The sequence below is a fragment of the Mytilus galloprovincialis genome, chromosome 7 (genome assembly GCF_965363235.1).
Source record: "Mytilus galloprovincialis chromosome 7, xbMytGall1.hap1.1, whole genome shotgun sequence".
Taxonomy (NCBI): Eukaryota; Metazoa; Mollusca; class Bivalvia; order Mytilida; family Mytilidae; genus Mytilus; species Mytilus galloprovincialis.
Genome location: NC_134844.1, coordinates 11,498,631 through 11,525,446, shown reverse-complemented (window position 1 = coordinate 11,525,446; position 26,816 = coordinate 11,498,631). Strand labels below are relative to the sequence as shown.

At 32.0% G+C, this 26,816-nt stretch overlaps 1 protein-coding gene across 8 annotated transcripts in view; it reads right to left on the bottom strand.

Moving 5' to 3' along the window:
* The window catches only part of LOC143082305 (uncharacterized), an 85,419-nt gene that overhangs the window by 10,238 nt on the left and 48,365 nt on the right, over positions 1-26,816 (bottom strand). For 7 of the 8 annotated variants that reach the window (XM_076257932.1, XM_076257929.1, XM_076257927.1 and 4 more), the window contains 10 exons: positions 24,807-24,924; positions 15,087-15,098; positions 12,852-12,948; positions 10,955-11,075; positions 8,611-8,917; positions 8,034-8,164; positions 7,052-7,283; positions 6,427-6,559; positions 3,906-4,106; positions 84-1,316 (listed from right to left, as the gene is read on the bottom strand). In XM_076257932.1, the coding sequence (XP_076114047.1) occupies positions 84-1,316; positions 3,906-4,106; positions 6,427-6,559; positions 7,052-7,283; positions 8,034-8,164; positions 8,611-8,917; positions 10,955-11,075; positions 12,852-12,948; positions 15,087-15,098; positions 24,807-24,924 (2,585 nt within the window). The remainder of the gene's footprint in view (positions 1-83; positions 1,317-3,905; positions 4,107-6,426; positions 6,560-7,051; positions 7,284-8,033; positions 8,165-8,610; positions 8,918-10,954; positions 11,076-12,851; positions 12,949-15,086; positions 15,099-24,806; positions 24,925-26,816) is intronic. The other variant, XM_076257933.1, reaches the window with a different exon arrangement.

The following is a 26,816-nucleotide window of genomic DNA, read 5'->3' as shown; positions in this document are numbered from 1 at the left end:
TTTTGTTTTATCCCAACAATTAAAATAGCTTTCTTCTTTAACTTTGAACTTTCTTGTTTGTTTAAGAAATTCACTGTACTCACTCTAGCCATAGGTCCCCAGTTTCTGTACTTTATATTTGGAGTTTTAGGTTTTGGCTTTTTCTGTTCTGCATCACTATAATCACTATCCATTGACTTATCCCTCCATCTGTCTCGGCTCTTCGTCTTACGGTCACGACTGGTGCTCTTTCTCTCCCGACTATGACTACTCTGTCTTAACCAGGAATCTCTAGAACTCTGTCGGTCTCTACTCCTACCCTGTCTAACACCATAAGCTGCCTGTATCTGATCTGACCTCTGTCGTGATGTACCCCGACTTTTACGATTTGGCACTTCACCAAAAAAGCTAGGATTAGTATTCCTAGCATAATCATTATAATCCTCATGATCATAATAAACGTTCGATTCACTTTTGTCCAACATTGATGCTAAAGCAGAATCAAAGGTATTTGAGGCAAGACCCATTTTTCTTGCATCAAATTTATCTCCTCTGTTCATTCCATACACATAATTACTTGGCAACATTGTTTCTTCGGGTTCAGATTCAAAACCATTTTCCTGATCACTGCTAATTTCACGTCTTCGTTCAGATTTTCTAGAAGAAGACTTATAATCATCCGTCATATATTCTGGAGATAAAAACTGAACCTCTTTTTCAGCATTTCTCTTTAACTCGCTGTGAAAATCAGCCACAGAGGCCTGTCTGCTCGCTGCAGATGACGGAGGCCGTGAAAATGCTGATTCCCATCTTACAGTTGGATCCTTTTCTTGTTTTCTTTTGGCATAAAAATCTGAATCTGGAATGCTACTTTGAAATGATCTCAGACTAGCCCTTGAAGGAGGACGATCAAAATTTGATTTGGCTGTGAAAAATGTAGCACCAGAAACTCTAGTAACAGCAGATTTAGGATACTCTTCCTGATCATCTTCGTCCCTATCAAAGTCACTCTTGGCTGTTACAAAAGTGTCATCCGATGCCCTGGTCTGTGCAGACCTGGGATAATTCTCCTCCTTCTGTTCTACAATTTGAACAGGTTTTGATGCATGTCGCGATGCATGCCGAGACGGTTCACGATGCATAAACATGCCTTTGGCAGGAGCTGTATTCATGTTACGATCACCGTTATGTAATACAAGCCCATCAGGGTATCCTGCAGATTTAGACATGCGTAACATTTCTTTAAATTCTTGTAATTTTTGTCTTGTGGCTTCTTCTTTCATCTCTAACTGTCGACTTAGTACCATGTATTTTTCTCTATCTAGATCAGTCTGAGCCTGTAATTAGTAGGACATGTAAATTAGATTGTAAATTACTCTTCAGTTAGTCTAGGACTGTACAGTAAAAAATGATAGTCATGAAATTGTATTAATGTATGGGAACTGTAATGTATGATACATGAAAAAAATCTGAAAAATTAGATTTCAAATCTAGTACTTTTCAATATATAACTCATATGATAATAACTTTAAGATGATTTTGTTTAACTGAAACAAACTTTTACAAGTTATACTGTATATTTATATCAGTTCTAAGTAAAAGTGTGTTAATGAGACCGATAACCAACAACACAAGTCCATCTAAGACAGATAACCAACAACACAAGTCCATCCAAGACAGATAACCAACAACACAAGTCCATCCAAGACAGATAACCAACAACACAAGTCCATCCAAGACAGATAACCAACAACACAAATCCATCTAAGACAGATAACCAACAACACAAGTCCATCTAAGACAGATAACCAACAACACAAGTCCATCTAAGACAGATAACCAACAACACAAGTCCATCTAAGACAGATAACCAACAACACAAGTCCATCTAAGACAGATAACCAACAACACAAGTCCATCCAAGACAGATAACCAACAACACAAGTCCATCCAAGACAGATAACCAACAACACAAGTCCATCCAAGACAGATAACCAACAACACAAGTCCATCCAAGACAGATAACCAACAACACAAGTCCATCTAAGACAGATAACCAACAACACAAGTCCATCTAAGACAGATAACCAACAACACAAGTCCATCTAAGACAGATAACCAACAACACAAGTCCATCCAAGACAGATAACCAACAACACAAGTCCATCCAAGACAGATAACCAACAACACAAGTCCATCCAAGACAGATAACCAACAACACAAGTCCATCCAAGACAGATAACCAACAACACAAGTCCATCTAAGACAGATAACCGATAACCAACAACACAAGTCCATCTAAGACAGATAACCAACAACACAAGTCCATCTAAGACAGATAACCAACAATACAAGTCCATCTAAGACAGATAACCAACAACACAAATCCATCTAAGACAGATAACCAACAACACAAGTCCATCTAAGACAGATAACCAACAACACAAGTCCATCTAAGACAATTTACAGGTTACATACTGAAGATAAGCTTCAACTTTTAGGTATGTGATTTGTGCATATTAAAAAGATATTTTCTACAAACAAAAATTTCAATTCAGGAACTGTAGATGGTCTCATATGTATATTAAGGTTCCTCTAAACTTTTCTGTTTCTGCTGTTTAATGAATAAAATGTCACATTTCTGATAATATATTGTGAACCTTGATTACAGAAGAATCAGTAGAATTAATGAAAGAAGTTATAACAACATAACAGTGGTGTATAAATGTAATCAGGCAACCTCAAACATTGATGGAAAATTCTGGAAGAGACTTTTGGAATTCGTAATTTGTCTAAGTTGTATGTAAAAGTTAGTGTTGTCAACGGTTAACCGTTCGAACGACCGAATACCAAATACCAAAAACGCTAACCGGTTAACCGGACTTATTTTTCAGTTTTAATAGATTTGATCTAAATCTGTATTGAAAGTATTAAATAGTTGTGTTTTCTTTAAAAATTGTCGTCGTGTTAATTAATTTGACGGATCAATTGTTCAGTATATCGATTGGTATTGTTAATCCAAAAATATAAAATTAATTAGAACTTGTCTCTCAGCTTGGGGCAAGATCTTAAGGAAACATAATTAGTTTAATGTTTTTTTAACAGTAATTTTTAATCAGTAATACGATTTACGATTTACTTCACTATTTCATTTTTGATCTTATTTTGTTTTAGATCTACATCTGAATGTGCAATCTCCGTCTTACAATTAATACTTTAAACTAAAGGCTAACTCAAAAACTGTAAAAAGCAAACCAACGTGAATGAAATCAATGTATACTTGATGGTACGTATGTCAGGATTAATCAGTTTTATTTGAAACACCTCACATTATTTTCGGACACAACAAGACAAAATGGAAGAATCATCGGTTTCAGACATATTCAATTCATCGAGATCAAGACGTTTTTTTTAATTTTCAATTAAAGTTAGTACAAACGCCATATTTGATACCGTGTATTTGATTATTAAAAGTCAAACTTCGACAGGAATCTTAACAGACAAGCCTTATAAAACCAAAGGCCAAACTTCAATGCATCGTATTATAAAAACGTATATGTCTAACTTGGATGGAATGTAGTCAAATTGACACTCATACCACATCTTCTTATATCGATGTGTAGGGTACTATTGATAAGGCCTTCAAACATTAACTTAAACTACTGGTTAACCGGTTAATCGGTCGAACGATTATACGAGTAACCGGTTAGGCAAAAGTGTTCGATTTGACAACACTAGTAAAAGTACATATTGACTAGTCTTCTAGGCTTGATTTTTGAAACCTTTTTTTCTGTCAGAGTATATCTTTACAAACATTTTCAGGAATTTAAATATAAGGGAATTTTTTGTCTACATGTGTTAATGGCTAATAATGTTGAATAACATTTGGTAGAGTTATGTTTTGCTGATATGTGTTAATGGTTTACCCTTTCATGTTTCTTCTCCTCGTTCCTCAACAAATCATAGACCTGTCGTGTATTCAATGTTCCATCATGTTTCCTGAATTTTCCAAACTTATCCACGATAGTTGGTTTAGCACTACCAATCTCAGCCATAATATGTTCTGACTGTTCATTTAACTGTTGGCGTTTCTCATCTATAAATTCCAACTTTTTATCAAACTTTGCCTGTAATATAAAAAACAAGAATGTGTCCATAGTACACGGATGCCCCACTCGCATTATCATTTTCTATGTTCAGTAGACCGTGAAATTGGGGTCAAAACTCTAATTTGGCAATTAAATTAGAAAGATCATATCATAGGGAACATGTGTACTAAGTTTGAAGTTGATTGGACTACAACTTCATCAACAAGAGTGCACACACTGAAATGTCTCGCCTTCTTTACTAATCATTGATATTATGTTGATAGTCCTAAGTATAAAGCCTTATTACAACTGTCACATAAACTTAACATTAAACAAGATAGTTAAACAAAGACCAATGAACCATGAAAATGAGGTCAAGGTCAGATGAACCATGCCAGGCAGACATGTACAGCTAACAATGCTTCCATACAACAAATATAGTTGACCTATTACTTATAGTTTAAGAAAAATAGACCAAAACACAAAAACTTAACACTGTTCAATGAACCGTGCAATTGAGGTCATGGTCAAATAAAACCTGCGGGACTGACATATAGATCATAATATATATTTCCATACACCAAATATAGTTGACCTTTGGCATATAATATTAGATAAAAAGATCAAAACTTAAAAACTTAACTTTGACCACTGAACCATGAAAATGAGGTCAAGGTCAGATGACATCTGCCCGCTAGACATGTACACCTTACAATCATTCCATACAACAAATATAGTAGACCTATTGCATAAAGTATGAGAAAAACAGACCAAAACACAAAAACTTAACTATAACCACTGAACCATGAAAATGAGGTCAAGGTCAGATGACACCTGCCAGTTGGACATGTACACCTTCCAGTCCTTCCATACACCAAATATACTAGCCCTATTGCTTATAGTATCTGAGATATGGACTTGACCACCAAAACTTAACCTTGTTCACTGATCCATGAAATGAGGTCGAGGTCAAGTGAAAACTGTCTGACAGGCATGAGGACCTTGCAAGGTACGCACATACCAAATATAGTTATCCTATTACTTATAATAAGAGAGAATTCAACGTTACAAAAATTCTGAACTTTTTTTTCAAGTGGTCACTGAACCATGAAAATGAGGTCAAGGACATTGGACATGTGACTGACGGAAACTTCGTAACATGAGGCATCTATATACAAAATATGAAGCATCCAGGTCTTCCACCTTCTAAAATATATAGCTTTTAAGAAGTGAGCTAACACCGCCGCCGCCGGATCACTATCCCTATGTCAAGCTTTCTGCAACAAAAGTTGCAGGCTCGACACAAAACTACCTTGACCAAAAACTTTAACCTGAAACTTGCACTATTATTTTCTATGTTCAGTGGACCGTGAAATTGGGGTCAAAAGTCTAATTTGACAATTAAATTAGAAAGATCATATCATATGGAACATGTGTACTAAGTTTGAAGTTGATTGGACTTCAACTTCATCAAAAACTACCTTGACCAAAAACTTTAACCTGAACGAACGGACGGAAGGACGGACGGACGGACGCACAGACCAGAAAACATAATGCCCCTCTACTATCGTAGGTGGGGCATAAAAAGGTCTCTAAAGCTGCCTATGTAAGAAAATGTATCTTGTGACTAAAATCTATTGGTGCACTTCATTCTGTTTAAGTTTCCAGAACATGGCTGACAAATATTCACTTTAAAAAAAATAAAACCAAACCTTATATTATCCAACTCTATATTGGACAAATGAAATGTTCTCTAACTATATAAAAACTTGTTTAAATCCCCTTTTTCTAAATCAAATTCCAAAATGATTTTTCCAAAGTTTTGTGGTGTTAGTTGAAGTCAGGATGTGTCTGTTGCATACAATATCTGGGTCTTTATTGACTTGGGTCAGTTACGATATTGATACCTTAGTATGACATCTCTTGGTTATGGAAAGTAAAGCCCAAGGATTCTATCCAAGAAAAAAATATACATAACCTCGTAATGTTATTGATAGGGAAAAATATTCTTAAGTAAAAACCATATCTACAGACAATCCGTCTCTGATCTAATTTACAAGTTACACTGTTTCCCACATGCATAAAGAACCCCATTTATGAAGATTTACTAAATACTTCTTAAAAAGTAAAAACTTTTTTTCTCACTGGACCAAATATAATTTGTAAAGTTGTATCCTTGAGTCTGTTTCGCAAAAACAGTTATGACTAAGGTTGATTGTAAATATACTGAATTGTTCATGACTTAAGATCAATCTTAGTCATAATTACTTTTGAAGTTATTATATATAAGTGTTTCAGTCTAACACAGAATAATATAATTAAACATTTTTACATTTCTCTGTCCTTTGTATAAACACACCTGTCGTTTCCTGAGTTGTTTTTCCACCAGTTTTTCTTGTTCCACCAGATTTGGATCTGCCTCAGTGGATCTGAGTTGTTGTACATAGGCATGCTGATCTGTTACTTGGTCTTTTGTTACATCTAAATTTGTTCTGAAATAAACAAACAAAAATTATCTAATAGTTGGTGAGTTGCTTCCCTTAGACTGTAAAAAAAAAATGTACATTTTTAAAGTTCAATCTAACTTTGTTGTTTCACCCATCACATGTCCATATCAAATTCTAAAGTGAAAGCATAATCTTGTATACTGACTATAACATAAACAAGGCTACTTCTATGTCACATCTTGTTATTTTTAAAATTAAAGCTTAAGCTGGGTGATTGATGGAACAGCAAAACAAATGATTCGAAGGGTAAAACTTTAATGAAATGTTAATATTATTTAGAATGGAGCTTATCTAAGGATATAGAATGTTCTAGAAGTGACTGAACAGTACTAAATTTTTTAGGGTTTGTTTTTTGCATTTACATTCAGTATTTGCCCATGAATGCTTTCAGTGTTTCAAATATAAAAGTTCTTTTATGTACAATGATATAAATACAGAAAAAAATCATTTCTTAAATAAATATACAGATGAACCTACTTGATCTCCTGTTCCATCATATCTAATTCCTGAGTGGCCAGATTTAATTTCATTTCAATGATTTCTTCTTCTTTCTCTAATTTCTCCTGCTGCATCTGATGAACTTTAGAATTTAATGTTTTTATCTCCTTCACTCTTTTCTTTTCAAATGGTGTTTGGTATTTTCTGCTCCTCCTTTTGTGGGCCTCCAGTAGTGAAGTCAATCGACTGACTGGATCTTGTGGTTTGTTATCTGTTCACAAAAATACATGATGTACATTTTATTTATAATTTACAAAAGGCAATTGCTATAAGCCATCTGGAATAGTAACATTTATTCAGTAGGCTGTATTTGACTTCATAAGTTGAAAGAAAAGTACTTCACATTATAAATGGACTGAAACAATTTGTAGTTTATCTAATATCTGATTACCTCTCTTTCAATAACTGACAGAAGAACAAGGAATTACCCCAAAATCGATGTCCCACCAGTTTTTGGGGAAATTTTAACAAAAAATCCTCATAGGAACAATTGGGATGTATTGTCATTGTCTTGACTAAAGTACAGCCACATTGGAAGAAATGTTGAACCAGGTTTTATAGCCTAGAAAAAGTTCCCACTTGTATGACAATTAGTTCAGTGCAAAGTATGCTATATATGACTACATTTAGTACTTTAAAGAGAAAAGACTATGTATTATTATATCTTGTACACCTAAAAAAAATGTGACTGTATATTCATACATGCCACTCAGTCAACTGACACCCCTCAAAAAGAGTAAGCACAAAGGCTCTTGTTAATCAAGATAGCCTCTCAGACATGTATTTAATCAACATCCCCAAACAGCTCAAAAAAACATTTGTTCCACAAAACTGTACAGATGCTACCAATTCTTACAATTACAATTCACAGTTTAGAAGCACATGATATAAAGATCCCTTTTTTTAAAGATTGACAAATAATTCTTAAACATCACTGTCAATTTTTATACCCCATTTTTACCTTCTCTATTTTCCTCATCAGACAGTGTAGATTCTCTGACAGGTTGCCGTGGTTTCCTCCTGACAGGTTTTTGGGCTGCTTCCCTGGTGTCAGCAGTCCAAGCATTTGTTATAGGGATCTCTACTTCTTTTCTATAAAAAAGTTCAAAATAAAGTTAAAACTACTGTTAATTTTGAATCCGTTACCTGCGATCTTTATTACTGGATGTTATTTCATAGGTCAGTTGGAAAAATAATTCAATTGATATATTTTCATGATGTTTTATACTGTGGATTCATTTTTTTTTCGGTACCATTTTTTTATGATTTTAAGAAAGATTGTTATTTCATTGATACTGATTTTGTTGTTTTGCCAAAGTCTGCAAACAAGCTCAAGTAAAAAACCAAACATAATGAAAATGCTCATAGTACTATAAGCAGTCACTGAACCATTAGAGTTAGGGGAAAGACACCAAACATATGCAGTCTCTAAAAACACTGCAAAGGACTTATATAGTAAGTAGCAACATAATTATATCATAAACAAAACAAAAAAAGTTACCAATAAAACTATATTGTTTCTGAACTAAATATCTTACCTGGCTTGATTTTGCTGTATACGAGTATCAGGGTGGACTCTCAACACATCCACTTCTGGATCTTCATTTGATGTCAGAACTTTCTTCTCTTCAAAGGCTCTCCTCCTTGTCTGTGATTGGTTATGTGTAATGGAACGAATATTCTTCTTGTTTAAATGATTGTCAGTTGATCTCCAATTTTGATCATTTTTGTGATATTCGATACTTTTGTTATTGTTAGAAAATTCTAGATTTAAGTCTTGTCCTTCTCTTATCATACCTCTAAGTAACTTCATACATTCTCTGAACTTCTGGGGATTTGTTATTCCTGGAAATTTAAGAAATGGGTAAACTATTAGATAGTTATATTTTATTTTTTTCACCTATATTAGTTGTGTATTTTTATTCTTTCAAAAGTAATTTCAGATCAATTCTGTGCTTAATATAAATAGAATAAAAAAACAGAACTCTGTAATGTTACATCAAAAGAATTGAAACGCAGCTTGCTTTTATATGACTTAACATTGTGTACTAATATTATAAAGCTTCTCTTATTGAAGACATTCTTGAACAAATGGACAGGTTTTGGATATCAATTAAAAAATAAAATTTATGTAAGATATGCATAGGAAGAAGGCGAATGGACAAACATAGGTCTACAATTAGGAGATAACTGTATTGTATTTTAAGCTCCAACGGCATCTATTGGGGATTTGATGGTCGCAAATTAAGTTTACTGGCGACGCGTTAGAGGAGACAGTAAACGGGTATTTGCGACCATCAAATCCCCAATTGATGGTGTCTGAGCTTAAAATACAATATTGTTATCTTCATTCTAATGAAACTGACAAAAAACAACGTTAAAACATGTATTTAAAATCTATCATATGCCGTCTGCACTTGCGCGTACGTCCCATAGCACCAATTGTCAATTGATGTCATGTAAATAAGTGACGTTATCCAATCAAAATGAACGTTACAAACATTGTTGCATTAGAATACGACGTTCATCATTTATGGGGGTATAAAATTCATTGCAATGTTAGAATTATGGCTTAACACATGTTTACATATAAAAATGTTCTAAAATATTTCACCACTATATTTCTATTTCACCAACTGGAATAGGCTTAGGGATGATAAGGTACACACAAATATATTTAACCCTGCTTCATTCCATATGTGCCTGTCCCTAGCCCAAGCCTGTAATTAAGTATTTTTGTTTGTTGCTGTGTGTAATATCTATTTTTTGTTTATTGCTTTGTACATAAATTAAGCCAATTGGTTTTTTTTACATTTGACATGGCTGGCTCTGTTATACAGATTCTGTTCTATGCAGTATGGGATTTGCTACTTGTTTACTGGGGATGCAGTAGAATGTGTTCTCTTTCTTGTAGTGCATGCTCTTTCATCTTACAGCAATGGATTTTTTGCTTGTGAAACTTAGGCAATTAGTATTCTCATTTAATTGTTTCTCATTTTTCCAGTTTGGGTCTTTTTTTAACTGACTATACAGTATGTTTTTTTTTCTCTGACTACCGGTATACAGTATGTTTTTTTTCTCATTATTGAAGGTCATTCTGTGATCTATAATTAATTGTTATTAAAACTCTGGTGGACATTTGTCTTATTGGCATTTATACCACACCTTAACTTTATATTAACGTGAGGGAAGGGAGTATCATACCTGCAGTGATGGGGTCAGGTACTTTTGCTCCCAGATAACCTTGAATGATTTCAGCACACCTAACTTTATATAAACCTGAGGGTTGGGTGTAACATACCTGCAGTGATGGGGTCAGGTACTTTTGCTCCCAGATAACCTTGAATGATTTCAGCACACCTAACTTTATATAAACCTGAGGGTTGGGTGTAACATACCTGCTGTGATGGGGTCAGGTACTTTTGCTCCCAGATAAACTTGAATGATTTCAGCACACCTAACTTTATATAAACCTGAGGGTTGGGTGTAACATACCTGCTGTGATGGGGTCAGGTACTTTTCCTCCTAGATAACCTTGGATGATTTCAGCACACCTAACTTTATATAATCCTGAGGGCTGGGTGTAACATACCTGCTGTGATGGGGTCAGGTACTTTTCCTCCTAGATAACCTTGAATGATTTCAGCACACCTAACTTTATATAAACCTGAGGGTAGGGTGTAACATACCTGCTGTGATGGGGTCAGGTACTTTTCCTCCTAGATAACCTTGAATGATTTCAGCACACCTAACTTTATATAAACCTGAGGGTAGGGTGTATCATACCTGCTGTGATGGGGTCAGGTACTTTTCCTCCTAGATAACTTGGATGATTTCAGCACACCTAGCTGTATATAAACCTGAGGGTGGGGTATAACATACCTGCAGTGATGGGGTCAGGTACTTTTCCTCCTAGATAACCTTGGATGATTTCAGCACACATGATTTTATCCTCGTCTGTTAATTTTGTATTCATACCATCTAAAGCTGCATTACCAACCTCCTTAAATAACAAAGTAATTATTAACTTTATCTTACTGCAAATTAGGAAATAATTAAAACTATGCATTCACAATAATTCATAATGCATAATTTTTTATGTATTATGTGGATATTAGTAAACTATGAATTTCAAATGTTCAACACAGTATAAATTTTCTGTAAACGTGTATGCACTTTGGAATAACCACAAAATCAAATATCCATTATAAATAACATTCATTCCACAAAATTTAGTACCTATGAAAAATAAATGAATCCACAATAACCTAGGATGAAACACACTTGTAACCAGATGCTCTGCAGTTCGCAGCTTGATCCAACTGCAGAGGTCAAACCATGATTAGTTGGGTCAAGTATGGGCACAACATTCAAGCTTGATACAGCACTAAATTTGAATTGTGATTTTAAAAATAGTTGACACAGAATGAATGTGGTCTAAGAACTTAAAAAAATTAAATTGAACACTTACCTATTATGGTCCAATATCCAAAATCTAAATACATGGTTAGATTAAGCATATCAAAGAACCCCAAGAATTCAATTTTTTTATGAAATAAAAAAAAAATCAATTTTGGACCTTTAAGAACTCAATTTGGACCCATTGGATAAAGGTGCCCTAATATCAAAAATCTAAATACATGGTTAGATTCAGTATATCAAAGAACCCCATGTATTCAATTTTTGTTGTAATCAAACAAAGTTTAATTTTGGACGCAGATTTGGACTAACTTGAAAACTGGGCCAATAATCAAAAATCTAAGTTCAAAGAACCCCAAGAATTCAATTTTTGTTAAAAATCAAACTAAGTTTAATTTTGGACCCTTTGGACCTTGATGTAGACCAATTTGAAATCAGGACCAACGCAGACGACAACGTGATACCAATATATAAAAATATAAATAGTTTCAGTGAATAACATTACAAAGTAGTGTTCAAAACAATTATTTGGATACTGGAAAGTATATTGTATAAAAAAGTAAATAATAATAAAAAATAAAAAAATAAACGCGTTTTCTGAAAGTTTCAAACATAATTTAGAAAGTTTCTTTAAAAAAAGTTAACTTTTCCAAACAGTGTTCATTATGTATATTGTTGAATTATTTATTTTGTCGATTCGTCCATATTAAAATATTTTTCTTCTCTGTTGAAGCTTATGATAGAAAGATTTCATATCGAATGTGCTAAATCGGGGGTCCCATGTCAGTGAACTTTTCAATCTTTGAACTTCTATTTTGGAACCACTTAAAAGGATCATTTTAATGAATCTGTTATGTTTCTCCATTGTTGAAGCATATGATAAAAAGATCATAACATGTCAACTTTCATATCACATACATTATCAACCCTCGGTCAATATCAGCCCTCGAGCCATGCGGCTTTTGGGCTGGTATTGAACCTAGGGCTGATAATACATGCAATATGAAAAATGACATGTAATAATCTGACATTATCATATGGTAAAAATGTCTTTTGTTATACTATAACTTGAGATCAGTGCTGTATCATGAACACGTCATCAGCTGTATGTGAAAAACAGAATTAATTTAAACCTATCAGGTTTCTTCAGATGAACTTTGCATGAGTTATCTCCCATTATAGCAGGCATTTTCTTACATTGTTAGTATGGCAATTTTTATAATTTAAAAAAAAGTTCTTGATCTTTACCATTGAAAGAATATTTCTCTCAGAAGCAGTTGTCACAAGTTTTATTTTATAATGAGGTTGATTTAACTGTATATTACAAAGATAATGTCTGACAAAATTTCTCAGCGATTACCTTGGCAAGTCTGAGACAGGATAATTCTGTTTCTAATTCAGCTACTTTTTTCTTCAACTTCTTGATCAAAGATTTTTCATCTAACTGTTCATTTCTCCTGTAATAATAATAAAAAAAGAAATGTGTGAAAATTTAAAAGTATTTGTTTTATACAAGTAATAATATAACATATAGCACCATGAAAACAAAGAAGTGGCAAACATACCAAAAACACAAGAATTTGATGACTTGTTTAGTAGACAGAAAAAGTCACCTGATAAACTACTAAAACTAAAGTCAGATATCATTATCATTATAAAAAAATAAATAATATTCATTACAAATTTATATATATATATTTTTTAAAGTTCTAAATATTCTTATTATAATAATATTTAAGAAACAAATTTATTGTTATATTTTCATAAGAAAAGATATAAAAAAAAAAAAAAAAAGAAGCTTATAATACTACAAGCTTTTTCCAAACTTAAAAAAAATATATAAATTTTGAGAATAGTTAAGAAAAAATTAGATAGTTATATGAAATTAGATAAAGTTATATGAAGAATCAAGATATATAGTACAATATAAAACACCTTGTTTGGTTTATATTTTGATTATTATTACTTCCATATGAAAGAACACAAAAATATAAAGACTATTAGGTTAATAAAGTAAATATAAGTATGGAAAGACTACCATGAAAAAGTACAAATACATAATAAACCAACTTCCGAGTACTCTTAAACAGTATTTTTTTTCTTTTTTTTCCCAGTTTTGACAGCATCCTTGTTCATTTAATTGAAGAAAAAGAAATGAAATATAGTTCAAATAGTTTTTACTTTTAAATATCAAAAATATTTCTAATTGTTAAAAGAGCAGCAAATGTATTCTTTTAAAATTGAAGTTGTAATATATCTAATGTGAATTTTACATATGAAGGCTAAACTTATAAGCAAATAACAAAAATTAAAACAAACATTATTACCTCATTATCCAAGACCTATACTTTCAAAAATTTTTCTGGTACAGTTAAGATTTCCAAATGAGTAAATAGTTCTAAAAGATATAGTTTCAGAAAATTTTCTGTTACAGTTAAGATTTCCAAATGAGTAAATAGTTCTAAAAGATATAGTTTCAGAAAATTTTCTGTTACAGTTAAGATTTCCAAATGAGTAAATAGTTCTTAAAGATATAGTTTCAGAAAATTTTCTGTTACAGTTGAGATTTCGAAATGAGTTTAGATTTCGAAATGAGTAAATAGTTCTTAAAGATAAGTCACAACATCAACACAACAATGTTTATGAATTATGCAGAGAACATTATAGCTTTACTTAATATTATAAATAGAGGACAGGAAACAGTAGAATCTCATCTGCATATTTCATTGCCTCATCTCCATCCTTGTACTCATACCAATCTTCATAAATGATACTCATGTTGATTTTACTCATAGTTTCATTTTAAGTAAACCCATACTATATCTTAAAAAATCCAAATCACTTCAAGCCTTCACTAAAGTTTTGTGCCCCTAATAATATAACCTTTTTTTGTTAATTACCATACACATCTTCTTAAACAAACCATGCACAAATTATAAAACAAATGACAGTAAACAGTATTAATGCCGTCAAACCTCAGTAGATATATTGAAGCAGAATAAGTCAAAATACTTAGTTAAAACATATTGAAGTTTGACTGCACAATTTTTAAGAAGACCATACACCATAGAAAGATGTCAGAAAATAATACATGCATAGCAAATTATTTATGAAATGTAATTGTGTAGTTTGATGAAAGATATACTCTATGTCAATCTGAGATACATGTAAAACAGTTTGACCATTGAAAATTGTCACCAAGGTCACAGACATGACTACATAAATTTTGATAAGGTGAAGAATGAAAACATAAAAAGTAAATTGAAAACAAGATGCAAAAAACATAAGTTTGATAAGATTTAAAGGCACTTATAATGTTTTCAAAAATATAAACGTATTGCCTTCTCTACTGATCTTTAAAATAAAAAAATAAAGGTTTCCAAGTAATCAGAATGCTCAATAAAGACCTGCTCAAGACTATTAGCATAAAAACAGTCTAAGAAATTTCCTAATGTCCTATTTATTAATTAGGAATCAAAGTTTACACATAAATATTGTTCATCAAATCTACACAATATTTCTACTCCAGTAATTAAAGCAAGCTACATTCTTTACAAGCTACATGCTAATTAAGCTATAACATTGCGTGTCTTACCATATTCTGCCACTGTAAAGCCAATCATAGTAAAAGTTTAGTTATATACCTGATGTGTAACATGCTTTTATTGTGGACATTATCATTTATGACATGCTTATAATGTGGACACCACTCACTATATCATGCAGTGTTCTCCCCAGGATTTTTTGATAGCGCTGTGGTAAGCGCGCGATGATCGATTCATTCACCATTTTTACATAATGTTACATTTATATACAACTACCATGTTGTTTATATTATATTTAATATTCAAAAACCTGCATTTTGTATCTAGTCATATGCTTTCACTAAAATGGAAAAAAGTTACATTTTAAATACTATGTTTTAAAAATTAAAATGACTAGATAATTTATATGATTTGATTTCATTACCATCCTTCCAATTGTTTTATGTGAGAGTAAGTATGCACTTTTAGTTGTTTGACTTATAAACTAGTTATACATCCTTTACAACTTAATAAATTTACTGAAGTTTTCAATGACCATGATGACAAGACTAGTATTTTTTCATTAACTTTTATTAACATTTCTAGCAAATTACAACTTTTCAATAAAAATGAGTATAGTATTTAAAAGAAAGAAATGAAATTGCCCTTTCAATAATATTCAAATGTTATCAAATACTTGCTTAAAAAAGGCTAACATATTCCAAAATGAATATGAAAGAAATCCTATATAATATTTTTTTATTTTTATCTTATTTTAACATTGAATTACCAATCAAATAAATTATGTTTGCCAATTGAAACAACTACCACATTTAGAGGTTGTGTTTGAGATCATTTTATAAACATTTGAAGACTTGCCACCAGGTAAGTTTGTCAAGATTTGACAATACTTCTTTTAGGACTTTCCCTCCCAAATTATCTCCCTTACTGGCTAACATAACTTCCTGTTTACATTTGTGGCTTATTTAGCATGAAATGCCATTCCTTATCCAAGCCATCCTATGTTTATATTAAATTTAAAACATATAAATCTAAATGATATATATTGATGATTGGTTGACAAATATCGATATTTTCTATATATTTACACAAATTTTTCGTTTCGTTTTTTTAAAGCAATTGCTTTTATGCCGTCGGGTATGGCCATCTTTGTGACCCAGATCAGAGACTCCGCCCAGATCAAGCCATAGTATTTTGTTAAACAGGCTCCTGGTCAGTCATTCTTTAACACCTATGTATGTTTTCTAATGCAATACATAGCTTGAAACTTTAAAAAAAAGTTAGTGGATTTAAGAAGTTTCAGAATATGTTCTTGTAGATGTATTTTTGTATTTAAAGGGTCAACCGTTTAACTATCAAATAACATAGAAGTCCGAGTGAAAAAAAGTACATTTTTATAAATGCGATTCCGTTTTCCGCCGTTCGTACGATGTTTCAACAAAATATGGATTCATTTCAGTTGTTGATTTAGTATTGAAAATTTAACTGAATTATCTCCTAATAAATACGGTTTTTTATGTTTAATTTGTGTTTCTTTAAGAGGTCAGGTGCTCTTGTTCATTCATAAAATTATCGTTCATTCATACATTTATCGTAAAATCAAAATCACTACACAGGTTAATGCGTAGTGTCAAATTATTACCTGTAATCTAAAAATAGACAAACTTTATTTGCGCAAATAATTTAGCGGAACGAAACCCTTGTTGAACTTGCTAAAGTTATCTCGTACCCACATGCACTTGCTAAAGATATCCGCAATCTCGGTGTGTAAATTAAATTGCTCATCCGATAAGTGGAGTGCTCCGATTAAACGGAGGTGAATACCTGTACAGAACAGAAACACATAACAATAAGTTCGTTTTCCTTTTCTGTCAAAACTCCGTAATATTTATCGATCACCTTACTCATGAAATGGACCCGTCCAAACGTAGTAGATGCCAAGTTGGTCCAGATGAAGAGATATTTACAATTTGGAATTTTCTAGTTTATTAATACATAGATTGAAAAAAGTACGTCTTTTTAAATATCATGATCAAAACTGGGTTTGCATAACAAATGTCAGATGAAACCATTATCCTCGTCTTTTCAGTGAACAAGTCTACTACGTTTGTTGACACTCGACGGTCCACTGTGTTAGCAATTTTATTTCACATGTTTTCGAAATATTGAAGATCATTTTTCGCAATGTTTCCTGAAAATTGATAAATATCAAAGCAACGTAGAGCTGTTTGTTCTTGTTCGTATAATAAAATTGAGAATGGAAATGGGGAATTTGTCAAAGAGACAACAACCCGACCATAGAAAAACATACAACAGCAGAATTAAGGTCACCAACAGGTCTTCAATGCAGCGAAAAATTCCCGCACCCGGAGGCGTCCTTCAGCTGGCCCCTATACAATATATATACTAGTTCAGTGATAACGATTTAATGTCATGTTTGTCTGTGATGAATTATAGTTGTCCCGTACCATTGTAAACTCGTACCAACGTCAACTCATACCACTAAAAAAAAAACTCGTACCAATGCAAACTCGTACCACTGCTAACTCGAACCAACTTATTTAAATGCATTTAAATGGTGTTAAATAATGAATATATACTTTACTTTTACTCAATACCTCTTGAGTCTGTAAAATATATATAATTTGAAAGTACAATGACCAATTTGTAGCTAATGTTCCTTGTCTATTGGTCCTGGATAGAAAATACTTGGGACTGTTTTTTTAATTACTTATATTTGTAATATTATTAAAGTTTCACCCCAATAAAATATTTATTTTTCATGAATAAATCTTAGCAGTTAAAACGGTTTATCAAAATGATTTCCAAAATGAAATTCTTACTGTCTATAAATAACAATGAAATGTAACTGTTTCCTGTTAAGGGGTTTCCCGAATTTTCCCGCCAAAAAGCACATGGCTTCCAACAATTGTAAACATAGCATTCGATTTGTGATAATGGATTACAGCTTTAATTAATTTAATTGGATATAGATATTCAACTTAAGGTACAGTTAAAGCAATGATTTTTTTACTTTCTTCTGGATTAAAACTAGTTTGAAAGATCAGTTTAAAAAATAAAGCTTATAAAAACATTCGTATTTTTGTCTAAGCTTTCCTTAAAATCCAGTATAAAATTCAAGTAATTCAACTTTATTTTTATTAAGTTCACAAAAAAAAACAACATAAAACATTCATGTTTTTTAATATATTTTTAATGGTACGACTTCCCAGTGGTACGAGTTTACGTTGGTACGAGTTAACTTTTTTGGTACGAGTTAACGTGGTACGAGTTTTCCGTGGTACGAGTTAACTTGCTTCCGTCTGTGATGACCCCCCTTTTAGGGATTGCATGAGAATTGTAGTTATCTCGTACCCACATGCACTTGTTTCTATCCATAGGAAGGTCGACTATCCATATAAAACTATTTATATGGATAATCGACCTTCCTATGGATAGAAACAAGTGCCTGTGCTCGTACGGCATCAGAAGGACACATATCAACTGAGCAATAATGTTTGGAACTTAGTTTTAAAAATGATGACAAAGTAACATTATGAAAATATTTTTATTAAGCTGAAATATACATTTATTCTTTACATGTTTATGTCTTGTAAGATATTTTATTTCTTTCCCGTTTTTTAACATTTGCGTCTGGAAAGTTGAAATGTTTTAACTTAATCATTTGTGTTAATGGTTAAATATAAATTAATAATGAAAATTGTTAAAATTAAATCAATAAAGGAAATTATTGCCAAGGAAGTTACAAACACTACCAGGGGATAATCCATGATGATTTCTTTTTGAGTTATATGTTTCAGCACATGTATATTTGACCCCAACTTTAGCCTGGTAAACGTGCTGTCTCCTTGTGAAATATAAAACATATTAAAAATGACTTTCTGCTAAAGTCTTTTATTTATATAAAGTTAAAACCTTCTTACTTTTAACTAGACAACACTCATGTCAGGTTTAATTCTTGTATATATGTGGATGAAAAATAAAAGTCCCCAAACATTAACATGGCAGCAATTGCTTTTACAGCCTTTAAGGCTTTGATTCTCTAATCCATTTGGCAAAGAGTGATGGATGGACAACTTATCGTAAAATACGGGCTTGTAATGAATCCCTTGATAACATGAATGCTTCCTTGAAGCAATACAGGTACAACAGCGGTTGTAAACGTAAAAAATAATGAAATAATCGTAGATGGTTCACAAAAAATGGTCGAGACCACGTTTTACAGAAGGGGTAGGACTTCCCTCATTTAATTTAGAAATGAACTTTTCAGCACCAGGGACATGTTTTATATGTCTCTGTTAGCACTGTTCATTACTTTTATGAAGTTTCTGCATCTTTTTAAAGCGAAAACTCGAGGAAGGAAATGTTTATTTGGCAGTAAAAGTTTTGCAAATGGCGCCATTTTGTTCATTTATTGAACTGGCCCCTCCGATATTTGACTACGTTGGGTGAATTAACGATCTCTCGGTTATTTCAACCAGTCGATCACGTGATCATGTGTACAAAATAATACCGGAAGTTTGAAAATTCAAAAACAATAGCGCTGATTTTTGATTGGATAGCGCTGCAGTCTGCCCAAATACCACAGCGGTAAATTAGGATAGCGCTGAACATCGCGGTGCTAAAACGGCCTGGGGAGAACACTGTCATGGAAGTAATATTGGAAGGAATAACATCGTCGTCACTTCAAAGGTTTCATCTGCGTTACCGCCCATCTTTCAATAACTCGTTAATTGGTTCAATATCTGGCATGGAAGTTTATTCTCCGCATGTGATCGATCAAATCACTGACACTTATCGGTCATTTTCGTGTTCACGGAGAACTACGAACAGACAAGTTTTTGTCAAATATACTAACTCGAATAATTCAGCGCCCTCTATCCACTACTTTTCTCGTTAATGGAGTGATCGAAGTGATCGTAATATAACGACTGGATTATTCAGGTTACAAATATACATGCGAAGTAACCCGAATAGTCCATTCGTTACATTCCGTTGATGTACGCTGCCGAAAAGAGTCATTCGTTCAATTTTTATTTTAGTCCAATTTTTCCCTATTTTTGGTTAGTTTGAACTTAATAGTTAAAACCGACAGCTATCACATACGAAATTGGAGAACAAAGTTGTATCATTTCAATTTTAAAATTTACAGACAATTAAAAAACCATTTCCGTATAAAGTTAAGAAGATGACTGTACAAAAAATACGTTTGGACACCCTTTATTAAATACGAAAAATCTAAATCCCTCGTGTATTTATAGTCAATTAAATTATTAACAATTCTAAACGGTTCTATCCTTTAATTTAAGTTCTTGATACATAAACTAATTTGTGTAAAAATGAATTTACCGTAAGACAGATAGATGCAAGCCCATTTCGTCGGTTTGTTATATTTTTTGCTGTATAGCTTATTATATTAATACAAGCATTCCACAATAAACACTTTTTAAATATATATTTACGAAAATATTATCCCCGTTTTAGTTGTCCAGTTTCAATAATGCAATCAATGACATTTATGACATATACATAAATTTAGAATACTTGAAAGTAAATATTATTTCATTCAATCTCGATAAACTTTGCACATTTCAACAGTAAAAAAATCTATGCCTACATTTGCCTACATTATTTTGTTAAACATCATGTGAAACCTGATCGATTCATCGGTATTTAACTGTTTAACTCGGGATCCGCTTTTAACCGGAAAATACTTTTAGAACAGTTTAAAACAAACGGTAAAAAGCAAAAATATGCTAAATTAAATACAATTTTCCATGTTAAACTGCTGTAGTTTGAACAATTCTCGTCCGTTTTTCAAGTTTTTTTCACCATTCGATTTCTTTCTAAAGGTAGATATTCTATGTGATACATCGCTACCTTGTTATTAATAAACTAGGGATTTCCCACAGGTGCGCTATAATTACCGGACTCGATAAAACCACGTGACTGATAAGAAATTCCAGATGCCTTTTACAACCGCGGTAACGCAGATAGTAACCAAAGGCGTCTTACCGCTGAGACTATAATTGGATGAAATCGTATGACTTTAGTACAGAGCTCAGCATGCTATAAATACATGCTAATTAGTCGTTGTAATTCCTTCTAAATATTACTTCCATGACTATATTAAATCATACTGTACTGTAAGTTAATACACATACTAAGAAATATTAAACATGCTCATGATACTGTGAACACCAAGGTCTAGAAATAGTTATATAACAGAAATACGTTTTAATTCATTATTCAATTGCTTTTATTTAGTTTTTCATTGCATTTTAGATGGTTTAAATAGTTATTGACAATGGATAATGACTTGAAGATTTAAATATATATATTTCACATTTAGTTTGCTGGTTTTAAGAAGACAGTTGTTTCATACCACAAAGTATGCCTTGCAAGGTTGGCAAAAAAGCGGTCAATACTAGTATTGACCATGCCAGTGGTAAATACCGGTATTTACCGGGAAATACTGGCAAATACTGGGAAATACCGGCAAATACTGGTCGATTGAAATTTTTAGTGGTCATTACTATAAAAACCACTATCTACTTGGTCAATTATAATTGCAATTAATAATTAATTTATATAGAAAGTGTTCAAATCATTTTTAATGCTTTCATTTCTAATTCTATTGTAAATTCAAACAGGGATCTACATTGATTAATGTGTAAATAATATTATAGTTAAAGATAAAAACTTTTTGTCCCTGCTTCAAATTTTCATTTCCAGCATGAAGAAGGTTTTTTTTTATCTCACAGGTAAATAGCTATAGACAGGAAATAATTTATTGTTTAAGGGAGTCTTCATATATCAATTTTATTACTTTCAACCCATGTACTGTCAACTTTTATTGGAGGCTGTTGTTTTATTAATTAAATTTTCACACCTAGCAATGCCAGGTGATAGGTAAAAAGACCCATGTAACTTCATTTACCTGTAATTTTATTTACCTTTAATTTTAATTACCTGTAAAATCATACATTTTGAATAAAAATATATTGATTTAAACATGTTGAAATAAAATATAAATTTGTATATATATCAAATGTATATATATATCTTAAGTACCCCGGTATGCAATATCATAATTCATATTAAAAAACTAAATTTTAAATCAGTAAGAATAAGTGTTATAAATGAATAAAACATATCAAATTCATTAATTTTATAAGCTGACACATTATATTTGACTTTTTATCAAGATTTTACTTCAATTAATAGTAGAATCAACCATGAAAATTTCAATTGACCAGTATTTGCCAGTATTGACCACTTGGAGAGTATTGTCCGGGGCGGTAAATACCGGTAAATACCACTGGTAAATACCGGGGGTGGTATTTACCGCCCAACCTTGATGCCTTGAGGAAAAAACTTTTCTATATGCTTGCCTCAATGGTCAATATGATTGACAACCTATCACTGACAGAATTTAGAGCATTATTGTAAATTAATAAAGCAAAACAATATTGAAACATTATTTTTTATCAATAAAGATAGTGTGCATTGAAACATTATTTTTTATCAATAAAGATAGTGTGCATATGTAAATAATACATATTTTTTACTTTTGTTTTAAAACAATACTTGCTTGACAAACCAGTCATGAGGCTACTAGATATGTTAAAATAGCAAACAAAAAATCTAATATTGACACTACTTTTTGTCAAGAAAAAGTGCAAATTGTCTGAGCTACTTTAAACAAATTAATAAAATGTTGTGATATATACAAAAACCTAGTTGATAGTTTTACATTTATTGATAAAAGTGACTAGTTTTTCTACTTGTATAGCAAACAAGTTTAGAGTTATCTCTCCTTGACAGATCTCATCTTAAGGTGGAATTGGCATTGCTTAGCCACAAACTGCAACAAAAGGAATGTGATAAATTTTCTCTTTCAGTCATATATTAAAACTTGTTACTTTATCATATATCTCTGAATAATTCTTATATGATTTGCATATCTATAAATACTTGAATTGGATTGGTCAATTAGAATTTTTCTCTAAGTTTACACTTCGATAAACCATGATTCCGAAACTACTTTTGTAATCTATTCATGCGCGATACACAATCTTGCAGTGATCCCGGGATTTTCAGCAAATTGAGATTAAAAAACAATTGCATAACAGTTGTGACTATTCTAGTGCATATTATATATAACCAAAAAATAAATAAATTTATTGCACTAAAGCTTCGAAAGTGTACAAAAATTAAATTTAATAAAATTCCGCGAAATTTCATGTAGGATTTGGCGAATTTACGTCATGGCAAAACACGACGTCATACGAATGGAAATTTTTAAGGGAAAGATTATTTCGTTAGGTGCACGCTTCAAATTCGGATAAAATTTAATTAAAATGAAGTTTTTGAGGTAGGTGCTATTTCATTTAAGATTTCGTTGTATTTATCGGACATTTATGGTTTTTAGAAAGTCAAGATGGCGGCGTACTCCTTAGTTACGACTTGCCATTGTGCTTTTGATTGGTAAATATATATAGTAGCCATCAACAAAAAAAATGTTTGGCTGAAAAATTATAAGGATTAAACACATTTTTTCTAGAGGTTATTGATGTGTAAACCGGGGCGATTAACTCACAAACTGAATAAAAGTCCGAAGGAATTTTTATGTGCAATTTGGTCCATCAGCATTTTGAATGCCATAAATTTGAAATTAATATCAAACAAAGTATTAAGATAACTTTATTATCATATCATGTTCAATGGTCTTTTGGACAATGTTGTCAACATCAGTATGGCATAAAAAATTCCTACTGGCAATACATAGAACCAGTAAAATCATTTATTTATTAACAAATCTTAATCTTTGAAAGGTTTTGATGGCCTAAAGTGTAAATACTCAATGTTACAGGATTCTAGGTATTAATTGGGCTGTAGACTTGTGACATTGCCCTATTTTAATTTTTTATTGCTCAATTTTTTAAAACCAGGATAAAATTCTTCATCTTCAGTAAGAATAAATATAGATCCCATTTATCAACAAACTTTTAGATCTAAGTAAGGTATAAAACTGGAAGAAGGTATTTAAGGTATCTGCTTTTTTATATTTAAGTTTATAGTTAGAAAGTTTATGTCAATCAGACAGCAGTGTTTATTTTATTTATAAACAAGATGGCATCTTCCTATTTTCATCTTTTATTTTTGTTTTTACAAAATTATGCAACATGAAGTTGAACTTTCTTTACTGGAATTCCTACACACAAAATGAAACATTTATAAAATCCAACAGAGAAGTAATGAGTTTTTTTCTGTCAATATTTGAATGAATCTTTTAAAGCACTTGAGCCCTATTGAAATGTTTTTAAATTGGAGATAACTCTAAAATCATAAAAACAGATATAAAATTCTATATCCTACTATGTCCATACCTGTTTCCAAATTCATCGCTGCAGTCAGTTAAAAAACTGATGAAAATCATCATTTGTTATCATATGAATAACCAATACTTTTTTAAAGATTATAATGTACATGTATAGAATTTTGTGTACCCAAGTTAATGTTTTGAACTATAGTAAATGATTTTGTAGTTTATCTCTTACAGTGTTTCACAAGTTCTTCCTACAAATGTTCATATAGACAATACTAATCATTTCAATTCTTCTAGTAATTGATTTAATTATCTGTGAAAGTTTTAATCATGCATATACTGTGGGCATCACATTTTGTTAGTATTTCGACAAATGAATGACTATTTGTATTAACTGTATCTCTACAATTATACTTACGATACACTATTAGCTATACATGCAACACGGCCAGCAAATCGACAGGTAGAAATGGATTCACCAAGATTATTATATTCTAATGAAATGGTAGCTATCATAGATGTCATACAATTTCCACCTGAAATCATAGAATTCTGATTATAACAAAACTATTTTGTAAAAAATACTTCAATAGAATTCCTTACAACAAAATCACTTTATTCATAGTTGGCTGTAAAAATTATTCTATTAATAATGTTTCTGGTTTCTCATTTTTTATAGACTGTTAGTTTCCTGCTGGAATTGTTTTACACTTCTACAAACTGTGACTTGGCTAGAGTGTTGTCTCATACCACATCTTCTAACTTATCTATATAATTACTTGTAAACTAGATGTGTCAGAACGACACTTACAGCCCCACTCACAAAAAAAAACAAGAGTGCACACGCTGAAATGTCTCGCCTTCTATACTAATCATTGATATTATGTTAATAGTCCTAAGTATATAAAGCTAAGCTTTAATACAACTGTCACATAAACTTAACATTAACCAAGATAACTAAACAAAGACCAATGAACCTTGAAAATGAGGTCAAGGTCAGATGAACCATGCCAGGCAGACATGTACAGCTAACAAGGCTTCTATACAACATATATAGTTGACCTATTACTTATAGTTTAAGAAAAATAGACCAAAACACAAAAACTTAACACTGTGCAATGAACCGTGAAAATGAGGTCACGGTCAAATAAAACCTGCGCGACTGACATAAAGATCATAAAATATTTCCATACAACAAATATAGATGACCTATGGCATATAGTATTAGATAAAAAGACCAAAACTCAAAAACTTAACTTTGACCACTGAACCATGAAAATGAGGTCAAGGTCACATGACATCTGCCCGCTAGATAGGTACACCTTACAATCATTCCATACAACAAATATAGCAGACCTATTGCATATAGTATGAGAAAAACAGACCAAAACAAAAAAATTTAACTATAACCACTGAACCATGAAAATGAGGTCAAGGTCAGATGACACCTGCCAGTTGGACATGTACACCTTACAGTCCTTCCATACACCGAATATACTAGCCCTATTGCTTGTAGTATCTGAGATATGGACTTGACCACAAAAACTTAACCTTGTTCACTGATCCATGAAATGAGGTCGAGGTCAAGTGAAAACTGTCTGACAGACATGAGGACCTTTCAAGGTACGCACATATCAAATATAGTTATCCTATTACTTATAATAAGAGAGAATTCAACATTACAAAAAATCTGAACTTTTTTTTCAAGTGGTCACTGAACCATGAAAATGAGGTCAAGGACATTGGACATGTGACTGACGGAAACTTCGTAACATGAGGCATCTATATACAAAGAATGAAGCATCCAGGTCTTCCACCTTCTAAAATATAAAGCTTTTAAAAAGTTAGCTAACACCGCCGCCGCCCCCGCCATAGCCGCCGCCGCCGGATCACTATCCCTATGTCGAGCTTTCTGCAACAAAAGTTGCAGGCTCGACAAAAACCCCAAATAAGGCAATTTATAAGAAACCATGTTATTTCCGCAAAAATCAGCTGTCTGAGAGTGGAACCAAACATAAACTTGATCATAGTTAACTAACATACTAAAATTCATTATTTCATATCGGTTGAGAATAAGATTTTCTTATTGGATAAAAAGGGGTCACATGACATTCATTAATCTTCAGTAATAAATTCCATCGGTCATTAACAGAACAAAACGGACCAGAAAACCGGTCGTTAATGAACTTTTACATGATATGGACCGGTGGGGCGTGGTTTACGTCTGATAATGACCGTTGGGGCGTGGTTTCCGTTTGATATTGACTGTTGGGGCGTGGTTTCTCTGTTAATGACCGATGGGGCGTGGTTTCTCTGATTAGAAAGATGTACCTTTTATAAAACATGTTACTGTTTTTAATATAACATTTAAGTTGTTGAATTGTTAATTATATTTTTTCGTTAATTGTAAAATTAAAGAGAACTTAAT